General features: G+C 45.3%; 1 protein-coding gene across 8 annotated transcripts in view; it reads left to right on the top strand.

Annotated features, from left to right (window-relative positions):
* PASD1 (PAS domain containing repressor 1) overlaps window positions 1–24,296 on the top strand; it is a 101,730-nt gene that overhangs the window by 70,403 nt on the left and 7,031 nt on the right. For 4 of the 8 annotated variants that reach the window (XM_032701738.1, XM_032701737.1, XM_032701739.1 and 1 more), the window contains exons 2-19: window positions 1,308–1,399; window positions 2,863–2,919; window positions 3,788–3,942; window positions 4,682–4,773; window positions 6,606–6,695; window positions 7,538–7,658; window positions 8,851–8,964; window positions 9,630–9,748; window positions 10,565–10,647; window positions 14,096–14,202; window positions 16,866–17,013; window positions 18,771–18,852; window positions 19,783–19,906; window positions 20,695–20,804; window positions 21,270–21,356; window positions 22,239–22,397; window positions 22,888–23,091; window positions 23,938–24,140. In XM_032701738.1, coding sequence (XP_032557629.1) covers window positions 2,888–2,919; window positions 3,788–3,942; window positions 4,682–4,773; window positions 6,606–6,695; window positions 7,538–7,658; window positions 8,851–8,964; window positions 9,630–9,748; window positions 10,565–10,647; window positions 14,096–14,202; window positions 16,866–17,013; window positions 18,771–18,852; window positions 19,783–19,906; window positions 20,695–20,804; window positions 21,270–21,356; window positions 22,239–22,397; window positions 22,888–23,091; window positions 23,938–24,140 — 2,030 coding nt within the window. In that variant the 5' untranslated portion in view covers window positions 1,308–1,399; window positions 2,863–2,887. Of the gene's footprint in view, window positions 1–1,307; window positions 1,400–2,862; window positions 2,920–3,787; window positions 3,943–4,681; window positions 4,774–6,603; window positions 6,696–7,537; window positions 7,659–8,850; window positions 8,965–9,629; window positions 9,749–10,564; window positions 10,648–14,095; window positions 14,203–16,865; window positions 17,014–18,770; window positions 18,853–19,782; window positions 19,907–20,694; window positions 20,805–21,269; window positions 21,357–22,238; window positions 22,398–22,887; window positions 23,092–23,937; window positions 24,141–24,296 lie in introns of those variants that run through there. The other 4 variants (XM_032701740.1, XM_032701741.1, XM_032701742.1 and 1 more) reach the window with 4 other exon arrangements.

Genomic DNA, 24,296 nt, shown 5'->3' with positions numbered 1-24,296 from the left:
TTCTGCTGTGTCAGAAGGTTCAAGCCTCTTGCAGTAACTTCCATATTACAGTTTATAGTGACTGTATCACTTTATCTGAGCCAATTTTTTTTTGAGCACATGGACTGACATAATTTCATTTATTGGCTGTGAGCAGGAATTTGGCCTGTTTTCTCGAGTTACTCACCTAAACCTTCCCTGCAAGCCCTGTCACCATATCACTGTTCAGGATCTGTGTTGCTCATGGTATTTAGCTTCAGCCACACAGTGCCCCCACCCTGTCCTGGCTGCCCTCTCCAGTGTGCTCGCCTGACGTGTGTCCCTTGTAGCAGTTTTCCAGCCAGCTTCTTGTGTGTCCTTCCCTTTGAGGTGTTTTCACTAGCTGGAGAAACAAACAAGCTCTTGCTGGTCCTTTAGATGATCCAAATGAGGGGTATGTTTCCTTGTTCACCACAGTTACAAATATGCAACCCCTGGCAGTGGCAGCCAGCTTTTTGCTGTGTCCTGAGCTGATGTTGGAACTAATGGTAACAGGAGAAACAGCGATGAACCTGGGCTCAGAGTGGGGTGCCCCTTCAGGGTCATTAGCAGCTTGTTAAGCTTGGAAGCCCAGCACTTGGCTGTTGTGGGAGGTATTACTGCCAGCCATGGACAGTCCGGTTGCATCCTTGTCCTTCCTGAGAGTGAAGCTCATCTGAAGCCAAACAAGTTTTGACAGTGATGGTTTCCGAGGGGGCAGTCCTGTGGCATGGGTATGGCCAGGAGTTCAGGGTGTGCATTGGTAAGCATTTAAATCCCAAACGAAAAGGAGATTTCGTGTGTCCCATCAGTGGCAAATCTTAATGGGAGGCCTTAAATCAATCCACTGGTGGGTGGTTGGGGCTTGCACCGACTTTTTCTGGTCACGTTTGTCTCAAAGGAGGTTTTGGTTTCACTATTTGATAGATGAGGTACAGATCATACTTTCTGGTTTTCACAGCACACACACCAGGTAAACTGTCATACTTCGGAAGAAGTCCAATCAATCCCTAGTGGCTCCAAGCTACTAGGGCTATTCCACCAGCCTGCTGAGCCACATGGCTTTTTGGACATGAGAGGTCACATTGGCTTTCCCAGGCTGCTTCTGTGGCAACAGTGGTGCCCACAGAGCCAGGAGCCTGAGAACATGGTCCAATTCCCATTGCTGGAGGCTTTGCTGAGCTTTCATCAGTCATACTGAGCATGTTTCTAGTTTGTGGTGGTAGACTTTTCTCAGATTGAAGTGATTGCTGCTCTCTAGCCTGTCTTGCCTGCAACCATGTTTTAACTGGACTTGCTTTTCATTCCAGGATTAATTTTTCTCCGTCTCTATTTACATGGTGATAAGAAGTGCTAATCCCACTCTGTCAGTCTGGACTGATGAATCTGAGGAATAGAACAGGTAACTTCTAATTTGGCTTGTAGCTTTTGGTGACTCAAGCAGTAAGAACCACTCCCTTCCCATGGAGTGCGTTCATATTTTGGAACAAAAGAATTCATACAGTTTCTTCTGCCCAGGTTGTCTGCAGGGAGGAAGATCCTTGCCCTGGAGCAGGCAAGGAAGGATAAAATGTGTAGCTTTTACTGTGAGCAGCATCTTTGACGTCCTGTCAGTTGTGGGTGGTTTTATTTTGTGCTACTTTTATAGCCACCAAGTTCTTTGAGCTTGGAGTAGTCTCAAAACAGAAAAAATCTTTTGGATGTACCTATTGAAAAATGCTCCTTGGGTGCTGGGCAATGTGGGAGGGTTTTGTAGCGAGAGTGCTCGCTAGAGATGGAGGTAGATTGGTGCTGATACTGGTTAGGGATGCGGTTTCCTTTTTGGAGGTGTCTGAGGGAGGTAAAATCCAGCAGAACTGACCTGGGTGACGCGGCGTGGAGTGACGGCAACTGTCTCACCTGCACCCGCCTGGCTTCCTGTCCCTTGGATTTAGCCCATCTGAGTCACAGAAAGCAAGGCACCAGTGAAGAAGTTACCTTTGTGTTGAATTTTCCATCATTTGATGGGGCTCAAGAGTACTGTGTCCTTACTGGGAGTTGTTGCCAGCTGTTCTCCTTACCTGTGCCGCAAGAACAGGTAAGACGAAGGCAGCAGCACACAATGGCTGTTCTGATGCAGGGAACCCAGGTCACATTCCCTTCTTTTCTTTGTTTAGTGCCAGGTGAGGAAATTCTAATTTGAAGTCTTGGGTATGAACCCCAGTACTAGGACACAGCACTGATGATGTGGGCAAGTCCACCAGTGCAAGCGGCAGCCATTGGCTGCAGGATGCTTTGGATGAACCTGTCTATCATATCATCTCTTAGATATCCTGATAGTAGCCTGCTGTTGCCTAATACTAATCCTTTAGGGGATTAGCACAGTTTCTTTCTTTCTTTCTTCTATGTCCTTCCACTGGGAAAGAAATCTCAGATGTATTTCAAGCAGCACAGTACTTGAAATCAACTGGCAGCCTGTGATTTCCCAAAACAGGGCCAGGCCTGGTACAGACATCAGTGTCAAATCGGCTCTCACATTTGCAGGGAAGATGCTGACTGCTACGCAGAGTTAAGTGCTTCAGCAGGATTCCCTATCCTGGTGCAGAGGGGAGTACAAAGGCAGGCTGGAGGGCTGCTGGCTTTCAGCTCTTTCCCTCTGAAGTCATGGTTATTGCAGTTGTATGGGCGTGTAGCAACGGTTTCAATTCTCAAGCCTCAGTAGCTGACTGAGCAAGCAAGGAAGTACATAACAAGAGTGAAGTTTGGGAAAGGGAAGATTGAAACATCCAGGAGGTATTAAAGTACAAACCAGTAAGCCCCATACTTTGACATTCTTACCAAGATCAGGAAATACGTTTAATAAGTACTTCTATCTTTTCCTTCCAGAGCCCTGTGTTGTGTAAACGAACTGATGGATGAAGATGAGAAGGACAGGGCAAAGAGGTAAGTCAGGATTCATACCTGGAGGAGAACTGTAAATGCTGTGTTGTCCAGTGCTTGACAAAGTACTTGACAGTGCTGATGTCAAAGCCCCCATGCAGTTTACACTGTATGTATAGAGGACCACAAGCAACATAATGAAGTCACCATTTTCAGGCTTCTCATAGTGTTTGACCACTCCTACCATGAGTTAATCGGTTGAGTGGTCCTTAAATTACATTGTTGTTGCCCTCAGGATCTCATCCCATGGCTATTTATTATCTTGATGCAGGACTCCTGACCTGAGATTTTATTGGCATCAAGCAGTATTGCCCACCTGGAGTAGAGTTCCCCATGAAACTTAGAGAGTCCTGCTTTAGCATGGATATGAGTTAGTTTCTCATCAGAGAAGCATTTGGCTCAGTTCTAATTAGTCATCATACACGAGTGCCAAAACAGAGATGGCTGTGAACATAAATGCTGGATCTGAGAACCTCCAAATGCCAACCTGAATATGAATGGAAATGCTTTCTGCGTACCACACTCAGTCTAGATCACAGGAAGTATGTATCATCATGAATACACTCGTAAAGCAAATTAATTACTCCTGGAAAATGTTGTATGAAAATAGGATTTTCTCAGATATGAGTATTGGAAAGAACATTTTGGAAGAAACTGGATGGATTTGCTTCCTCATTTATTGTTTTTAATGGAGGGGAAAACCCTAATGAAACATTCTTAAATTGTATTAATGTGAGCTGGAAACTAGTCTGTGTTTCTGCAGCTAGACTCCCAACACAGTGTTTTGCTGGGACAGGGCAGTTTACCTCATCCTGGTTCGAGCTGCAGGTCTTTCATTCTGCTTAGTGGCATTTATGTTTCTGTCACTCAGGGCATCACGCAACAAATCTGAAAAGAAGAGGAGAGACCAGTTCAATGTCCTCATTAAAGAGCTTTGCACGATGCTGCAGGGCCATGGCCACCCTCTCAAGATGGACAAGTCCACAATACTGCAGAGGACCATCGACTTCCTACAGAAACAGAAAGGTACTGGAGGGTGCTGGCTCTGCATCTGCCCAGCAGACAGTGTCCGCTCAGAAAATGAAAACTCTTTTTCCCAAGCATCTCAGACCTCCAGAGAGGGCATGAGCCTAAGTGAGGAGCAGAATAAGGCACAGAAGTTGGCCTCAGGAAATGGGCTAGAGTGCTGACCAGTTAAATATAGACAAATTTGAAAAGATACTCTTTAATGTAGAGACATCATTTCCCTCAATAGCCTCCACATCCCCTGGCCTGCTTTGTACACTCTCAAACAGAGCATGAGGGAGGAAAAACTGAGGAACAACACCCACTACAAAAGCAAGGGAAAAGGGAATTATAAGCCATGCTCCCAGGTCTCCTGGATTAGGAAATGACTGGGTCTAGCCTTTCCTGCTGCCTGGGCACTTCTGAGAGCCTTACTGAAACAGCTCCAGAGTCACAGACACCCTCTGCTCACAGGAATGCTCTACCACTCTGAAATTAGCCCTCTGACCATAATTTTTGAAGGATATCTTCAGACCACCCAAAATGTCTCCATTTCCCTTTCTCTTTCTTGATTTCTAATGTATTTGTATCGTGATGACATAGAAAATGACTGTTGCATGCAAGAAGGGTTTGTGTGAAGAATGATCTGTGGATGATTCCTCTGAAAGCCCTCTTTAAAGAAATCTAGTGTTACTTGAAAAGGAAAAAAAAGATCTAAGTAGCATGACTCATGTTGCTTTTTTGATGTTTTCTCTTTAAGAAATCACAGCACAGACAGAAGCCTGTGAGATTAGACAAGACTGGAAGCCTTCATTTCTTAGCAACGAGGAGTTCACCCAGTTGATGTTAGAGGTAAGAAGAAATTAAAACTGCATAGATTAGTGAGAAGTAATCAGTTCAGTGGAGCAGTTCAGAGATGTACAGTTCCTTTTCACCTGTAGGTCCCAATGCTAATGATTTCTACTCTTGCTGGCACATACAAATCTGACAGAGACCACTGTGCTAAATGTGCTTTGCAGACACAGAATTAAAAATATGATTGCTTCCCCTGAAAGATAAACAGCTTTTCATTTAGGAATGGTGACTGATTTGGCCCAGTTTTGGCCTGGTGAGAGAGGAAAAAGAGAATTTCCCTTCTCAGAAGAGCTGCTGGAGCTAGCAGTTTTAGGGAAAACTTGAAAGGACCTGAAAAAAGCAGAGCAGCTCTCTTCCTCTCACATCCCATTAGCCAGGCAGCATCGCCCTGCTGCCTCTGCAGCTGCTTGCTGTGCACTGCTGTACTTGTGATGTGAGTGCTGTCTCTTGTGCTTGGATTGCCTTTAAGTGCATTCAGGAAAACAGCTCTGATACTCCCACCTTTAAAATGCTTCACTGGTCTAGAAATACCCCACAAGCCTACATTTCTCTTTTCTTAAGGCCGTGACTCTGGGTCTGTGCTTGTGCTCCTCTGGCGAGGACATCTCCTGCCCTGTGTGGGCAGCTGCTGCTCTTTGCCCCACCAAAATAAGGGTGTATGCTGGGCTGAGCTGGGAGGTGTTGCAGTGTCTTAGTTACTCCTTTTCATCGGGATGTCATGACTCACCTCCCTGGAAAAGTCTGTTCATTTTTTCTGGGAATCTCTCTCACCAAACAAGCTAGCTTGTTCCAGCTGAATCAAAACAAATTCCCCCCTTAGATGGGAAGTGGCAGGGAGAGCGAGCCCTTTAATAATAACTACTGGCTTGCTGGACTTTGTTAGACTTAACCAGTTAAGCAGTTTGCTTAAAATCAGTGGGTTTTTTTCCCAGAGAGGACTTATTTTGAGCAAAGGCAGTGAGGTGGGGGAGATGGTGAGTGCTGCATCTTTGGCTCCCTGTATCTAATCTGCAGAGCAACCTAACTGTGTCTTTAGAAGAGCTGGCTTTGTGCACAGTGCTGACCAGCTATTAAACCTCCCAGATCTTGATGTTAGAGAAGAATAGGGACAGACACTGAGTAAATGGTACAAGGAGATGTTGTGAAGAATAGGGAGAACACTCAAGGAGGAAAGCACAGGCAGTGACTTAAGAGGGACAGAGAGCTTTGACTCTGGGACAGAAACCACTGTCAACATGAAAGGGGAAACAAAACAAGCCTTAAAATTGTTTTGTCACTAGCCTTACAAATCAGTACTTAAATCAAAATAAGTAACACTTTAAATCTTCTCCGTATTGTCCATAAATTGCTAAAAATAAATCATTGTATCATTTTTCTGTCTCTGCTTATCTGTCCATCCATCCATCCATCCATCCATCCATCCACAGTGCTGGGTTTGCCATGATGATATCTACCATCTCCTTACACACTGAGTTTGTTAACTGTTGTGTAACTCAGAACACATAATGAAGTGACTGAAGTCACTGGGATTATGTGGGTGTTGAAATTCTAAGCATCACTGTTTTGCTTCATGTTAAATAAATGCTCACTGGGTGAAAAATACAAGTCAATTTAACAATAATGAGCAAATAAGAATATAAAAAGAATGTTGAATTAGACAGCATGTATAATTTTTGGTTTTCCACATTGAACTATCATTTCCGTGATTAATTTCTGCTAAGTTTAGGCTGTTGGAAGCATCACTAAAGAATCAATTAGCCTATTATATTCTAAGTTGCTACCTTTCATAATTCTTTTTTTTTTCTTTTTTGTCTGCCTATTATCATTAGGCACTAGATGGCTTTCTCATTGCTCTTACCACTGATGGGATTATTATTTATGTATCTGATAGTGTTTCGTCTCTGCTCGGACACTTACCGGTAAGTTCTGACCACTCAATATGAGGCTCATTATTTCAGAACTGAATCTATGCTCTTCTAATGACATTGGGTTTTCCTACTTCTAGCCCATAGTCTTCAGTAACAAATGTGTGGCCTCAGAGCTTTCTGGGAGAATTTCTAGAAACTGTTAGGTGCATAAATTTCAGCTTGGCCCCTCAAAAACATTTTTCTCTTAATCTGGTGCCAAGATATGCTGTTAGGTGCATAAATTTCAGCTTGGCCCCTCAAAAACATTTTTCTCTTAATCTGGTGCCAAGCATGAGGCACCAACAATGCTATATACGAGGGCAGATTTAAGCACATGGTTAGCTGAATGTCCTGGTGTGCAAAGAACAAATCCGTGCTGACATTTTGGTAGAATCCCTTTAGTCAGGATGTGTGGGTTGATCAGCACTGAATCACTTGCAGGTCAAGATGATTTTGCCAGATGTTCAGCCTAGAAGACAAATGGAGGATGTGAGGAGGAGCTCTCTCACTTCTGTCATGCTTCCAAAGGAAAATGTTTCACATTTGCATTTTGAAATGATACTTATCATCATGTTACATTCCTGTGGTACCAGGGTTTCTTCTCCTACTTACATCTCCCTGAACTGAGGGGGCAAACTCTGGAACTCGTTCATCCTTCTGCAAATAGATAGTAACCCTGGGGTAAAATAACCTAAGGGCTGTGTTCTGCCCTAGATCCATCTGCAGATTGACTGGGCTTCCTTGTCTTAGGCATCAGCTAGACCGGCAGTGTCTGTGCTCTGCTGCGGGACGAAAAGGCGTGTGGTTGTGTCAGGCTGTACTGCTGAACATGACAAAGCATTCTTTTGTATCAGTCAGATTTGGTGGACCAAAATATATTAAACTTTCTGCCTGAGCGGGAACAGAGCGAAGTGTACAAGCTCCTTTCTCCACATGTACTCATGACAGATCCTGTTGCAGCTGATTTTCTAAATGGTAAGCTCTGCTCTTGTCTGTCAGTCAGGGAAGTTTGCCAAAGGCGAACAGCTCCCAGGGGAGCCTGCACAGGGTTCTCTAGCTATTTAATTCTTCTGCCTGCCACTGCTGTTTTACTGTATTTGTGGGTTTTAGTGCATCACATCATCTAATGTTCCTGTGTGTTCCCAATACTTGCTCTTTGATTTGGGCAGTCTTTGTTTTACTGTCTGCTTTGTCCAATAGAACAGTGAAGTTGCCCTCATTACGTGTTTTTCCTCAGGTGGGATGCTGGACTGAACCTGAGAAAGGAATGAGGGCTTAGGGAAAGGAAAATGGTTGGAGAAATCTCAAAGGGTTTTGGCAGAGCCTATATTCCTCAGGAAGTTTGCATGTCTCAGGATACAAGAGAAACCCTAATGTAACTTAAGCATCAGCCCTCCTATCTGAACAGTCCATCCAGATCTGTATTGCTGGCTGCTGTCCCACCCCCAGAATGTCTCTTTCTCCTAGAAAATGTCCCCAGCACCAGAGCAGGCATCAGCATCTTCCTATCATCCACATTTTACCAAGGCTGTGTTGGCTTCCCTCTTTCCCAGTGGGTTCACCATGTCTGAGCAGCACTGGCTTCCCCTCCCTGCTGCCCCCTGAGCACCAGTGGGAGCTGAGCAGCCCTTGTGCTGATGGTGCTCTGCCCTGAGGGTGGTTTCCCTCTGGCTGAAGGCCACGTGGTCTAATCCATAGAGTTCAGACTTGGGGCAGAAAACTGGATGAGAGCTTGGCACGGTGCCCTCCACTGCTAATGGAGAGGCTTAGGGTGAGGTCAGTGCCCTTTGGATCTGGGTCCTACTGAGCAGTGCCAGAGCAGAGTACTGCAATGTCATGTAAGTGCTTTGCATGAAATTCTGCAAACTATGAAGTCAGGGGAAAATCCCCCTGATTGGTATAGCCAGGGCTTCACTCTCGGAGTACTGGAGTGACTGCAAAGCCATTTGAGAAAGGGTGAGAATACATTTCCTTAAACAGAACCAGCTGATAATTGCTCCTAGTATTTATATATTTACTTTTGGGTTTCAAGAGCATCCCAGCAGGGTGTGCTCAGATATCACAGCAGCAAGGTTGGTGTAAGCACCTGATAAATTCAGTATGTGAGTGTGCTGAAGTACAGACTTCTAGTAACATTGCCTGTCTCCCTCTCTTTCTCTCATTTCAGCAGAAAAACAAATAGAGTTTTGCTGCCATTTAGCAAGAGGCAGTTTAGATCCAAATGAACCCCTGATGTATGAATATGTGAAATTTGTAGTGGATTTTAAATATTTTACTCATGGTAAGTTACTGCTCCAGCCTGCCTTCTTCACCTCTTTCCTTTAAATTGTGTCCTTATCTGTAGCATCCTAAAGACCTTGTTCAGCTGAAAATGCCCTGTAATTGTCAGGGATGGAATGAGCTGTAGATATATTGAATATGTTTTTCATACGAAAGTGGTGGTGAGGCTATTGTTCAGAAGAGTGCACTCTCCTGCATGTTGTGCCTAAAGCTGATACCAGACTGATAACACCTCTATTTGACCCACTGCCAATTGTAAAGCAGCCTACTTATTCAAATAACCAGTAAAATATGCTATTCTGTTTCACTCATGTCAGTGAAATGACACTTTACAAAGATTAAATAGTTTGATATACCTGTAAAATCCTGAATCTTGCAAATTTTGACCTGGAGAAAGGCTGACAGGGAGAGTGCAGCTGCACACTGCGAGCTGCTCAGAGCTGTCTTATGAAGCTCCCCTGCAAGCCAGGGATAGGTGGTTACAACTGTGTAACTTGGAGCCTAAAGGGTCATACTTTAAATAACGTCAGCGCGTATCAGTGTGGCATCACTTTGTGGGTAGGAGGAGTTGGTTGCTGGGGTGTCATCAGTCACTGTACCTGTCTTAACATGAAAAAAAAGCTCTCCTTCCTCATCTTCTTAAATAAATTGTCTGGTTGTGTCTAGTGCCTACACCCTCCTGTAATGGCTTTGAGTCAGCTATTGCACGAGCTTTCAGGTCAGCCACGGAGGAGCAGATTTGCCTCGTAGCGACTGTTCGTCTTGTCACACCGCAGTTCTTAAAGGTGAGACCCCTGTGCCTGCACCTCCCCTTTGCCTGGGGCTCAGCCAGTGCCCAGCAGTGGAGCTGCTCAGTGGGTGCGTGGGAGCCGTGCTGAGGCAGCCTCTCAGGGAGCAGCACTTGAGTGTTTGTGCAGGGAGTTAGTAAAGAAGAGAGGACACCGCTGCGTTTGGGAGTGGGAGATGACATAAGTGTGTATTTTGGAAAGGAGAGGTATAAAGCGAGAAGAGGTTGTTGTGTGATGGGCTGTCCCAGCGCGGGCAGCCCGGGAAGCACCAAGACAAGGTGACCAGCTGCACCACTTGGGAATTTGCAGCCTTCAAAGGCGTGCATCCCACCACCCTCGGTGTAAGGAAGCCACCTGCACCTGAAACAGTGTTTCATGGTTGAAACCGTGTTTCATGGGCTCTTTCTGCTGATCTGTAAGTGTCCCCTGGTGCAGTGCAGTGATGACAGGGATAAGGACCGTAGGTGCTGCTTGCTAAAGGGGGGCATTAGCCAGTTAATTATCCATATTCACATACCAGCATTTGCAAAAAGATGGGAAATTTGGCCTACAGAGTGCAAGATGAGACCCTTGGACTATTTATCCTAGCTCTGAAACTCAGCTCAGGGTAAATTATTCAGCCACTTTTCATCACTTCGTGCATCCATAAAACAAGGTGTATACCTTCCTTAGAGGAAAATAAGTCAAGTGCTTTATAAGCACTGCATTTTGCTATGGTTTATTATATCAACAAGATGCATCCTTGGTCTTGATAGCAGGCTCCTTTTGTCATTTCATAGAATTAAATGTCTCAATGTGCCAACTGTGTTGCAGGAGCTCTGCAACGTTGAAGAGCCATGTGAAGAATTCACGTCGAGGCATAGTTTAGAATGGAAGTTTTTATTCTTGGACCACAGGTAAGAGATTTGGGTTTAGTCGCTGAAGAATAAATAAACTGTAGTTTAAAAATAGGAAACTTTGTGTAGCTATTGCCAGAGATCCCAAGTGGAATAGTTCTAATTAGATGAGACTGAGTAAGTAACACTATTGTGAACTTACTAGGCATCCTTAAGTGCTTCACTCTTTTCCATATTTTAAGCAGGTAAGAAACCGTAAAAAATGCTGGAAAACGTCTAGAAAAATGTCAAACTTCACCAAGATAATAAGTCATTGAAACTGAGCAGTATCAGTCCTGTTCCCTGTATGGGTTTAAATCTTTTGTTTTACCAGTACAGCTTCCAGGCATCTTTCTAAATATTTTGTGGTGTCAATAAGTTTTTGATTTTTCACCTTGAGAAATGCTAGAATTTATGAAAATAAAAGAAAAAGCAGCAGATTCTAAGATTTAATTTATATTAGTTTTTACAATGCCATACGGTGGACTAGGATTCAGCTTGGTGAGTGAAACAGACTGGAACTGCTTTATTAAGCTGATTAATATAGGATTCATTTTCTTCAAAAGAAGCTAGAGGGTTTTATTCACTCTTTTACTTCTCTGTATTTGACATGTGTGCATAAGCACATTGCAAAATCCTACTCTTTCCGCTATCCCTCCCTTTTTGAGCTGTGCAAAGACAGTCATTACTAGAAATAGAAGACTGGTAAATAAGGCTGTAAGGAAAAAATATCTGTGAGGAAAAAACCCTAAATATCATCTGCACATGTAGAGCAAGAAGGAGAGAGAGCAAATATAAATTGTTATTAATTTATAGTTTATTAATTATTAATTTTATAACTTTCATTTGTATAGTACACAAGATGTGTCCCTCACACATCATGTTTTGAAGCATGGAGGAACTGACCCTGTGACAGCCCTGCAGTTGATGCTGTTTAGTTTGGGACAGTCAGATCATTACTTGTGTATGGAAACCTTGCTGGAGTGGCTTTGTTAGACTTTAATTGGCCTGTCCAATAATGCATGATTTCAGAATCATCTGATTAATGTTAAGATTTGTAAAAGAGCCCTAAGCCCCTTACTTCACCGATGGAGTGAGCTGCTGTGTCCCAGCAGCTCCTGTGAATAAGGTGAGCAGAAACTACTTTGAAACCTGACAAAGAGTCTTCTGATGAATCTGGGTTATGACTCAGAGAGGAATCTCTGTGCCAGGTGCTTGCAGCCACTCCAGTCCCACTGATATCCCCAGCGAGGAAACCATTGTTACTCAGAGGAAATTGAGCTGATGCAGATGCTGAGGCAGTTTTTGTGACAGCCCCAGATGCAAGTGGCGAGCTCAGATCCAAGAATGAGCATGAGATCGTGGGGGTTGTCTCATATAATCATTGATTCAAACTGCTCTCCAGTGCAGTCTGCAGGATGCTGTGAAATGTTGCTGTTTCTTGCTTATTTGCATCAACACAGGCTGCCTGATGCTGAGATATGCCATCAGCAGGGACAGAGGGTTCCCAGCAGGAGCTGGAATTGGGACCTTTCCTATCATGATCACAACTTAAATCAGAGTAAACATAGATAGTGCAAAAAGGATTCCCCAGATCTGGAATAACATGAGAAAAACAGGGAAAATCTGTATTCTGGGTCTTTATGTAAGTATGTGTAGAGGAAGAAAGCCTGTCAGTTTTGATAATGATCTATTCCTCTTCTGCACTGTGGTACTGTTCTTATTTTCCCTTCATTTATTGAAAGAGTGCATCTGAAAGGCTCTCTGAAGACTGTGCATTCCCATTTGCACAGCGAGTTGCAGGTCTCAAGGCTGGAACTTAAGCTAACAAAACACTTTTAAATTGCTCCACAGGCAAGACAGCTCCTTGTCAAATGACAGATGAGGAAAATTTTGTGATTGCTTTCTCATATAAAGAGCCCTGGCAATATTCAGGAAAGTACAATACTTTCCTGATCAGCTTAAGTGTTTATCTGATGTGCATCTCAAAGGCATTATTGTCTTGAATATTAGTATGTCATGAAAAATAGGAGAGACAGTGATGTGTTCTGCCAAAGAAACAGCAAGGAAGGACACTTTCATAAATACACATATTATCATCATTAACAGAAATCTGGGTCACATGAGGGAAAGGAACACAGTGCTCTATGAAAAGTTACTTGAATAAGTAAAGCTGCATTGTGGCAGAGACCACTGTGTACTCGGCACACTCTGTTTCAAGAGATTTGCTATTGAGAGGAGGACTGGCTTTCCCAGCTAACCCCTTGTGGTAGGACTCAGGAGTTCCTGCTCACACCTTGATCCTCCTGGGACTGCTGTTGAGCAGACCCCTAGCTGTCCTCCTTTTCTCCCCATTTCCCATCTGGTGCCAGGCTGCCTGCAGTTGTGGGGAAGAGGGAGGTTATAGACCTGCCTGGGCTCTCTTTAGTTGACTAATCTACATGCACTGTGTCTCTTAGGAGTGAAAATGTAGAGCTGGGTGCCTTAGCCAAGAGAGAACTTCCCACATTAATAACCAAGGAACTCAGGACTGATCCATCCAAATCCAAATGTACTATATTTAAATCACTTTTTACTTCTATTCTTAGCCACTTTATGGCATTCACCTTCCTTAAGAGCACTCAGCACACCAAGAGAAAGGCAGCGGGGGAGGCAGGTTTGATAAGGCACCATCCCCTTCAGCCTGCCCTGTTATGAGTCATTAACCATTTCACTAACACACCACTACCTTATTCCTGAGAAACACACTAATCTTGGCAGGTGAGCCCCACACTATCAGCATATCCTGCAGCCAGAACAAACAAATCTAGAATTGACATCACAATAGTGAGGTAAGTCACTGCAATGTACCTATCTAAATACTTCATTGATTCCTTATCTACCTGCCAAAGCTAAAGCAGTCCTAAATCAGCCCTGTACCTATTGCTATCTATACTACCAGCACAGGAAGTTTTGCTGGCTATAATTTCCCAAGTTTTTCCATGAGAACCATTGCTTTTTCTCTTACCCAAGCTGGTCCTGACACACACTGCAGCTTCCCACTTGCTCTTTCTTCTACAGTTCCTACCCAGATGACATTTACATCCAACCTACTGGATAATTTTACTCCAGCTCCAAGTTGTTATGCACAGGAGCAGCCGTAGCATTTCTCAAGCTGCGTCTCACAAGCATCCTTAATGAATTGAGTCACTCGCATACGTACATGCCTTTCTCTACACCCACGTAATGAATAGGCTATGAAACAGTAAACACACACCTTTTCATTTTCTCAGTTTTTACCTCTCCCTCGCTGTGGTTTTTTTTGTTTTGTTTGTCTGTGACGATACCTTGTTGCGTATATGAAAACCCATTCCTGATTTCTCTGCCGAGTGAACGATCGAGGTTTTTGTTGCTGGTGTCACAGCCTATCTGCCAGGATGTCAAAGCATCAGGTTTTGTGCTCATTCCCTGCCCTTTGCTTCCTTTCTAGGGCTCCACCTATTATAGGATACTTACCCTTTGAGGTTCTGGGAACGTCAGGGTATGATTACTACCACGCAGATGACCTGGAGCTTCTTGCTAGGTGCCATGAACACTGTAAGTTCCCCTCCCTCTGCAGCCTGCCTGTCTTTGATCTCGTTTGTCACTTGTGCAAAACCCTTTCCTGTCGTCACAAAAAGCATCTTCTTCACAAGGGAATTCTCTCTTTCCATGACAGACTATCATAACTGATGCTTATCTAGGAGGTTGAAATCTGCAGAATTCACTCAGATCAGGAACTGTTTGTGCAGGTTTCCTAAATTGGCAGATATCTTGTTTGAGCACAGGTTGTCTGAGATTAATAGATTGGAAGTAAAAACTTTTCCCCCTCTGCCCCCCGTTTGTGAGGGCAGCCCCAAAACCCTGTGAGTTTTGTTGATTGTCACAGTTCATGGGCTCTTGCTGTTCACCCTGGGCTCCAGAACCAGCCATGGGGCTCAGCTCACCAAAAGGCCTTCTGAGAGCAACATTTGGTTCACCTACCTGTGCAGCTAGTTGTTGTGAACCTCACTTACTCATTAGTAAAATGCTTCTGGAGATTCAGAATTTTTTTACGTACAAAAGTACTGAATACAGTTTCCCTGTGGGTAAAGATGACTCATATTTGATTGACCTGAAAGTAACGCAGCAAAGCAGAAGAGTCCAGTTCAGGCTGATGTATGAACACCAAAGAAAGTCGATTGAGTTCATCTTTGTGTAAGGAGAAATAGTGTGACCTGTGGGAGCCAGGGCACAGGGAAAACTTCGCTTGAGGACCGCAGCAGTGCAGCCTGCTGAAGGCTAGAGCTGATGTGAGGAAGGGCAAGAGGTGTCTGCATATGTGGTCTACTCTATCAGTGTGCTGTTCCTACCAGATGTGAAATGCCTTCCCCTGAGTTCATGATTTTTCCATTTTATTAGGTGCATTTCAGACTGAGATATTTAGCCAGAACTATGTCTGTCCTCCACTGGCTTTGCCTTGCCAGGCAAAAATTGCAATAAAAAATGACTACATACTTTGTAAAATGCATGTAGGTAATCAGATATTTTGCTAGGAAATATTACTTAGAGGTTTCCTGTGGGAAAACTGTCTGTTTGTCTCTCTGTTATCTCTGCTTGAAAGGAGAGTGTTTTGTCAAAAGGAAACAAGGACACCCCAGAGAGTGGAGCAAGTGGAATGCTGTAATTACTCTGAGATGCAGAGCAGTGCAATGTAGGAACCAAGTAATTCCACAGCCCCCCAGCCCACTGGAGTGAGACAAGCTGCTTCATCTCTGAGTTGCAAACCACCCCCATCTCTACCAAGTACCCTCTTCCACTTACACGTATGAGGTGCTGAAGGGCCTGGTAGAGGATGGAGAAAATGACTTCTCTGACTGTTGTTTCCTTGCTGATTTCTCTGCCCTGTCAAGGCAAAGCACTGGTACAACAGCTGTCAGGGAGGCAGGTTGCCTGGCTGAGCCCACAGAGGAGGCTGTGAAAGGGGCAGATACAAGTTGTGTCAAGCTCAGCAAGTGTGTCAATGGGCATATTAACAGAGTATTTTAATTGCTTTAAAGTACAGTACTTCTTAGTCCTGTTTGCTTAAAAGACCATTCAGACAGAAGCAACCTACTTAAGCAGACAGTGTCCTTTTAGTAATGTGTGTGTGCAGTTTGATATAGACACAAACTATACTGAGAGTGGGTCAAATCACTCAGCAGAGAATTGATTGCATGATTTATGTTCTACATCCCTACTAGCCATGGATTTCTCTTACATATTAAAGGAGTATTCGCACAACACACCTGTAGGAAAGGATCTTTTTACTGCAGAGGGGAAGGTGCTGGCAAAATGACTTTGAGAAGTTGCTCCGGGACATCTCTGCCATGACTAGGAACTGAGGGATCCCCAGCACAGCATGTTAGCCAGAAGACCTCTGCTAAGTGCTTCATCTAAAGGCCATCACTGTTAATGGGATCACTAAAGAAGTTAGTCCTGATATTTTAACAAAGTAGAGTGATGATGAGTGAACACACATGGGATAGTGTAGCTTTATAAGTTCCTGTTTGTTAGGTTGACAACTCTGGGCAGGCATCTTGCCTACTGCCAAGTGAAATAGATTTCCTTAAACCACATTTGTATGTTAGCTTACATTAATTATTGGTATTTTATGTGAACATGTTTCATTTTGTACTCCCAGCAGTCCAGAACAATTAGTGTGGTTAATGTAGTTCCCCTCATCATTTTCCAGTTGTAGTACAGCACTTGAGATTTTTCTGGATGTAGGCTGATAATATGTACCAGGTCTGCTGTATTTAGGTGATCTCTTGGAAGAAAACTCTCAGTTAAACTGCTAAAACTCCACTATCTTATTGTTTATTGGGACTCTGACTTCACACCTTCAGTGTCTGAAATGCATTCTCGTGTACATGTGAAAGGCAAGTACTTTAAACAGTGTTATTTATGCTTATTTCAGGGGAGCCCATGAATAAGTTAGGTATATAGCTAGTGATACAGTTATACCAGTTATAAGAACAATCTCAAAATACCAAAGGGCACTCCTGAAAGTCAGCAGAAAAGGACCCAAACAAAAGCTGAGTACCTGGTTGTGTATCATCTGTCGTGTTTATAAAGCTCAAGAGCCATTTTGGCACTGCCACAGTCTGTGAGAGGTGTGTGGCACTCAGTGGTTTTTCTAATTACATTTGCACCAGGAAATCCCTGTTTGCTATAAATTGCTTTCTTTTTTTGTTAAACAGTGATGCAGTTTGGAAAAGGAAAGTCCTGTTACTATCGATTCCTGACCAAAGGCCAGCAGTGGATATGGCTGCAGACACACTACTACATCACCTACCACCAGTGGAATTCCAAGCCCGAGTTCATCGTTTGCACTCACCTGGTAGTTAGGTAGGACCAAGCACCAAACCCTTCATAGAGTGTGTCTCAGTGTTCAGCCATTACTTTTTTTAGTTCTGTTTTATGTTAACCAAATATTTGCTGTGCCTACTGACACATTGAGGTGGTATGTAATTCCATAAAACTATTATGACAGGGAACATGTATTTTCATTACTCTTTTTCCTTTTTCATCAAGCGGGCCAAAAACCTGGAAGCCACTGTTGGCCAAGTCTACCAACGTGTTACATGCCCCTTTTATCCCTAGTGATGACACAGACATTTAAAGATTTAAAGCTGTTAAGAATCAGATGGCTTTATGGTCATGAATGGGATCATATATCTCCTACAAAACGTTTTGATCAGAGTTTTAAGTATTTATGACTTGAAGTTAGCTGCTGGCTTGCAAGCCTTATTCCTCACCCCAAATCCAGCTCAAGATCCTCCCCTAGTGGAAAGCTGCTTACGCTGAGTTCCAACCCGTGCTGGAAGGCAGTGCGTGCGTGGGATGCTCTGTGATAAGAACCTTCTGGAGGGGGATCTGCTTTATTACCACTACCATCTCAAAAAAGACTGTGTTCAGAGTGAGAATACATTTACTGAAGGACTTGAAAAAATAGTGACACACTGGTTTGCCCTATTAACTTGAGTAGACTTATTGCTCCCCATGTGTTTATTGTCAGGAATCAATTTTTGATATTTTTCTGGTCCCCCTCTTTTTCTTTTCAAACATCTAGAAGAGCAAACACTAGTAAACTGAAAGTACATGGACCTGTTGGAGTGAGTCAGAGGGGGGCCATGAAGATTATAAGAGGGCTGAAGCATCTCTCCTGTGAAGACAGGCTGAGAGAGTTGGGGTTGTTCAGCCTGGAGAAGGTTCTATAGAGACCTTCGAGCCCTTTCCAGTACCTAATGAGCACTCAGAGAGTCTTTAAAACATCCTCTCTGTTTCATCCCAGTGGTGAATCATGTGGCATTGTTTAGTGTAAATATGTTATTTTTTAAGAGGGGAAAAAGTAAGGAAAGCAAATATACAATTTTAGAGGCACATTCCTGGGGATTCCTGCACCTTGCATTGCACGTGGGCAGCTGCTGCTTTGTATTTGGAGCTTCCAGTGGCGTGCAGAGTGTTAACTATGATGCAGCACATTGTGTGCACCCTCAAAAAGAGGGAGCTGAGTTTCTCCTCCCCAAGGCACTGGCATGGGGATCACTGAGCTACTGTACCACATGGAAAAAAATTGATTCTTGGTCATCACAAGGTCAGAAAATGAATATACTCTTGTTATGGCAGTTTACCTGCACAGAAACTGTAGGATCATTTTTATGCCTGATTATGGAAAATGGGAAACTCTTTTATTAGGAAAATTGTATTGAGACAAAGACACCCATTTTGTCTTCAACAGCCAAGTGCACTTCGCTTTTAGATTAGTTTCACTTGAAGGCATCCAGGGCCAAAATTTGCAAAGGAGCATCTACTTTTGTGCTTGGAATGATCCTACAGGCTCTGCAGTCCTGGGTGCAGTGGGATGGGACACTGCTCTGTTGTTTCTAATCTGTGGAATTACTCACAGATTGCTAGGCTCTATGATGATGTTCCTTTAAGTACCTTGTATATTGAGAGTGTGTGTGAGTGCATTGTGCAAAGCCTGAGACTCAACATGAAAACTTTACAGCAGCCTGTGTAGTAAGATAGTTACCACAGAGTAAACAATATCTAGACTGAAAAACTGGATTTGAAATGGGTTTTGGTCTTTTTGGATTTTTTAGTTATGCAGAAGTTCGGGCTGAGAGAAGGCGAGATCTTGGCCTCGAAGAGTCATCAATTGAACTGGCATCCTCTTCTCTAAAGGTACTGTGTCCCTTCACAATTGAGTAAGGTGTTTAAACTAAACCGAGTAATCGCTTACCAATCTTGGGAAAATACGTGCTCTTGCTTCTCCTTTTTCTTTACTCCCATTTTGTTCCAAGCCTTCAGCTGGGTTATGACTCAGGCAGATCCTGAGAAGTTTTCCTCTGCGTAGCTCTAAACTGCCCAACTTGGCTCGGGGCAGGCTGGATGAACTTTGAGCAACCTGGTCTTAGTGGAAGGTGTCCCTGCCCTTAGCAGAGGGATTGGAACTAGATGATCTTTAAGGTCCCTTCCCACTCAGAGCATTCTCTGATTCCATAATAACTGCAAATTCAGCAGTTCAATTTCTCTGTTCTGCTCCCTGTTATCTTCCTGAGACCATTACATAGCTCCACGTCTCTTCCAGGTCATCTCTCTCCATCTCTGCAATGGATAAAACCATTCCCCAGCCAGCCCCTCGGACTACCTTCACTCATTCCCCCCTACCACCACACCCCAGTGTGCCACAGCCAACCAGCTGTGACATTCCTGAAGAAATCTGGCAGAAAGGAGCTGACTATATATAAAAGCTTTTTTCCTTTTGCCCACAGCTCTGTGGGCAGGGAAGCAGGCGGGTGGCACGCTGGAGCACAGGACACGGGCAGCAATCCCCATGGCATTTGCCTGACAAGTGGTGTGTCCCTTCCACTGCTGCTCACTGTCATCAGATGGGTGTCCCAGGCTCCACCCCAAGCCGGGGTGCCTCTGGCATGATTCTAAAGATCGTGTCTACCTGAAGGCTTTAGGGTGAACACAGAGTGAGCAGGATTTGGTGCTGCACACCCAGCCGGTTGTTTTTCTCTGCAAACAAAGGGTCAGGGAGGTGGAGGTCCCCTCCAGTGCCGTCCCCCTCCACTGACGATCTCACCGCTTGTGCTTCGCTCCCCGCAGAGCCACAGCAGCTACCTGGACGTGGGGCAGTGCGGCAGCAGCCAGGACGCCAGCCGGGAGGGAGTGTCACTGTCATCCCACAGCTCCCGGCGCTCCTCGCACACCGCCCTCTCCGACTCCACGTGTAGGTGCCAGCGCGGCCGGGGACAGCCCAGCATGGGCAAGGAGTGGGCTGGAGGGCAGAGCAGCCTCCAAAATATTGGGGTTCTGCTGGAGGTGACCGAGCCGGGGTGGGAGGGAAATGCTCAGCACTGGGACCGACATACCGTGTCATAAAAAGTTACGGTGCAGCAACAGAGCCACGGCGACGTGCTGCCTCCTCCCTCTTAGCCCACTGCTGGTGCGAGAGCAGCTGTCCCCCGGTTTGTCACCAGCTGAGGGTCACGGCTGTTTGCTGTGACTCAGAGGACAGGAGATGGCTCGTTAGCTTGACTGAGCCCCGAACTTCACTGACAAAAGTTTTATATATAATATAATTTTATTATGGGGTGTTTGCTGCTAATCCCTGCAGAAGGAGCTCAGAAGGATGCCTGCCTTGCTGGCAGCTTCATCCCAGCTCCTGTGAGTGCCACCCCTGCCTTGAGAGTGACAGTGAGGTAACCACAGTGCCCGTGCAGGGAAGGCTGTGTGTAGGAAACAACTGACTCAGGGGCCTTTTCTTGAAATACTTGCCATGGGGAGAGTGGGAATCTCATCTGGAGACACCCACGAAGGACAGACTGAGATGTGGGGTTGGCATCAGAATGGACCCCAGTGAGTCAGGAAGGAAGCCAGAGGGACCACAGAGGGGCAGTTTGGGGACCTGCTTTGGCAGCGCTTGGGTCACTGTTCATCTGCATGTGCAGGGCTCAGGCTCAGCCGGGGTACCCAGGCACGGGGCTGCTGTGTCATGGTGAACTGTCTCTTTTCCAGCCACGTCATCCATGCGGCGCACGGACACCAGCACTCCCACCCGGCCGTCAGTGCCCGGGGGTCAGGCAGAGAAGGCAGCCCTGCGGCTGGCATCAGCCGGAAGCACTCAGGTCAGTGGTCCTGGCAAGGAAAAGCCTTTCTGAGGCTGTTAAAGAAACCTTGATCTCTTCCTCAAAGATGCTGGATCCCCCACTCTGAGTGTGCTGGGATTTCTCGGGGCTGTGGGGAGCAACACTGGCTGGCAGAGCCAGTGGAGGGATACCAGAGGCTCCTCTGCTTCCTCCTTTCAGGGTTCATTTTGCTCCTCCAGGCTAAATGGCTTCTCATGCCATCAGCCTGTTTTTCTTGGGGTTTGTACACGTGAAATGACCTTTATCCAAAGTGGATGCTGACACTAAGGACTTGCAATTAGCAGGGGCATTCAGTAGCTTAAAATCTCCCTTGCTGATTTTCAGACCTCCACATGGAGTTGTCTAATTCCCTGCACTTGTTCATCCCTGGTATGGGCAGGTACAGCACCAGCTCTGTGCTAGAGGTGCTATGGACCTACAGTAAGGCAAAGTTTTCATTTCTAGGCCATAGCCACTCCTCAAGCCCCTGGTGAACACCTCCCTCAGCACCCTGTGGCTCAGCTGGCAGTCCCCTCCCAGCACCCTGTGATGGTACGTGGTTTATCTTTATTAAGTGCAGTGGTGTGACCAGTCACTGGGGCAGCCTTGGTGGCTCTGATTCACTACCCACCTCCTTGCTTGCTCATCCCAGAGTGGGGACAAGATTTTTGTGCCCTTTCTGTTGCTGTTAATAAGATTTACCTGCAACCAAATTATTGCAACCACTTATTTCAGTGAGGAGACAGAGCAGGTGAGACACCCAAGGAAATAGTGTAGAAGTTTTACACTTGTCAAAAGCATTGGAGGCTGCTGAAGGCTCCTCCCTGAATCTGTAGCAGCTAATTACAGGCTGATACAATGCTGAAGTTTTATTCCCCTGGTAAAGGAAGGGGATGCCATGAGAGATTTGAGTTAGGCTAGGAAAAGAAAAAACGAAAACCGCAAGAAAAATGTGGGAGTCATAACTCATAACAGTGAGATCCGTCCTCACAGAGCTTTGATGTCAGTGTAGTAAATGTTCAGACTATAAAACAGGAATTGAAGATGGCCAGCATAGGTGTGAAGGATGGATCCCCAGGTGGGATTGCAGCATAACTTGGGCCTGACATTTGACAAGTACCATTAGCAGCACAACTGAAAGCCCAGCCAGGAGGTGTGGCAAGGATTTGGATGCAGTGGCCCAAAACCAGCAGGGTGTTACAGCAATTTAATAGACCAACACCTGGAGGGAGGCACTGAGTGTGAGCCAGATGTGTTCCTGCTCTGGAGCTACAGTGGTACTTTGTTTAAATATGCAATTGCCATTTTTTGTCAGCACCATCTTTTCTACGGTAAAAACTGAAAAGCAGTCATTTTTCTGAAGCCAACATCACATATGAATGTGAGTAGCAGACTGGTCCTACCCTGTGATCCTTTTTTCTCTGTTATCTGCAGCCCGTGTACCACTTCCCGACCCAGCTGGGGATGATGCATCAGCTGAAAGAGCAGCTGGAGGAGAGGACTCGCATACTGCAAGCTGACATCAAGACTCAGCAAGAAGAACTCCACGTCATCAAGGAGCAGCTCCAGTTAGTGCAGGACTCCAACCTGCAGGTACTTGCTGTCCCAGGGACTCTCAAACTCACCAACTGTTTGCTTTTCCTTTGAGCACACAGATCAGTAACAAAATTGTCTGTGGCAAAAGCATTAGGAAATGAACTCTGGACAAATTGGTAATTTGGTCTCAGGCATGGGAGTGGTGTCTCCTGAGAGCTGAGTGACGTCAGTACGTGGCTAAGTATTGAATCAGTAATATTCATGATTTACAGAAAAAGCAATCCCAAATTAATCCCAAGTCCTCTCTGTACAAAAAGCTTGGTGGTTCAGTATTTGATCAGTGCTGCTGGATCCCTTGTGCCACTCCTGAAAAACAGAGCAGGCACAATGGATCTGGAACGGTCATGGATTTGAATAAATATTTAACCCAAGCTAACATTTGATTTTCTGTTACTCATGGTTCACTTTGCCCCTGAGGTGCTGCTGCTGCAGTGTTATTTCTCCCAGGCATTACCAACAACAACTCGTGTGTCTCTTTTACTTAAAGATGCTGATGCAGCAGCCAATCCCTGTCGTCTTTAACAATGTGCAGCACCCGAGCCCCAGGAGGCCACCACCCCAGGGGACGCCCAGGCAGAGCACAGCCAAGAAGTCACAACAGCCAGGCCTCGTGGGGACGAAGCACTACTGCAGCACCCACCTGCCGTCACCGCGCCAGTTCCTCAGGGACCCCCACAGCACGGCCACCCAGGTCACTGCCTGCTTCCTTGTCTTCATCATTCCCATTCCTGGCTTTTAAATATTTGCCTGCCATGTTCCTCCCCACCCCGTGGTCCCGTGCATCCCCTCTGTGTTGGTTTTTCTGCGTTGCTGGCATTACAGAATTTGTCTTGAGAGTCAGTTGTGAATGATGTCGTTCAACAGTAAAGGTAAAAGCCAGGTAGCCGAAAAACATTTGAACCCGGGGACTGCTGGGGCCCTCCTGGTGACTCTGGGGAGGAATTGAGTGGGAAGTGTGGGCTCTCAGTCACTTGTGTTCATGATTGCAACACAATGCTCGTTTGTAGCCACTGAGAGTTGTGGTTTCATAACAAAGGAACGTAGGCATCATTTGGAAAGATTAGTTTTCCTCTGCCCGAAGAGTCTTGGAAAGCAGGTTTGAAAAACAGTTTTGTCACCACTAGACCTAAATCCACTGTTAAGATGGTCACTTCTCCTTGGGAAAGATTTGAGTTCTCCAAAAGCAAAAAAGGCTTTTTGAGCTCTTTTTGCTGCTCTAAAGGACAGATGAGAAGCTTTCCTTGGGGACTTTGGATTTACACTTCCCCTCTTAAGCTGTTCTCCTCCCCCTCAATCCTTTTGTACTCTGATTTCTCAAGGGACTGTCTGTCTCTGCTGCTGGCAATGCCAGCACCTGCCCTGCAGGGACAATAAATGCCAATGGTTTGGCTGTCCTGAAAAGATGCACTGTTTCTACTGCTGTGTTCAGGAACAATGTCCTATTGTTCCTTCCCCTTTTTCCATCTGCACACTGAAAGCGCTTATGTTAGCCTTCTGTTAGGGAGCTTTAAAACTTACGTGGGTATCTCTGTTTCAGGTACAGCAGCAGCAGCAGCACCTAATGAGAGGAAACCAAGGCCAGCAAACGTGTCTGCCAGGGCAGGCAAGCATTTCAGTGCCCCTCTACAACAACCCCATGGTGTTCTCACAAACACACCCCATTGCAGTGGCTGCACAGATGCCGCCCGACAGCAGCGAGAGGCAACCACAGTCTGAGTACAGCCAGGACAGGACCCTCAGGTACCCACAGCCCTGCCTTCCAAGTAGCTCAGTAAGCTTTGGACATCTGCTGCTGTTAGAGGAGTAAACAGGAAAAACTAGTCTTTCTCAAACCTGTGTCTTGCCTGTTCTGAAGCTCTAGAGTGTCTTTTCTCCAGGCAGGACAAGTGCTGTGGC

Source organism: Chiroxiphia lanceolata, chromosome 14 (assembly GCF_009829145.1).
Source record: "Chiroxiphia lanceolata isolate bChiLan1 chromosome 14, bChiLan1.pri, whole genome shotgun sequence".
Lineage (NCBI taxonomy): Eukaryota > Metazoa > Chordata > Aves > Passeriformes > Pipridae > Chiroxiphia > Chiroxiphia lanceolata.
This window is presented reverse-complemented; position numbering and strand designations above follow the sequence as displayed.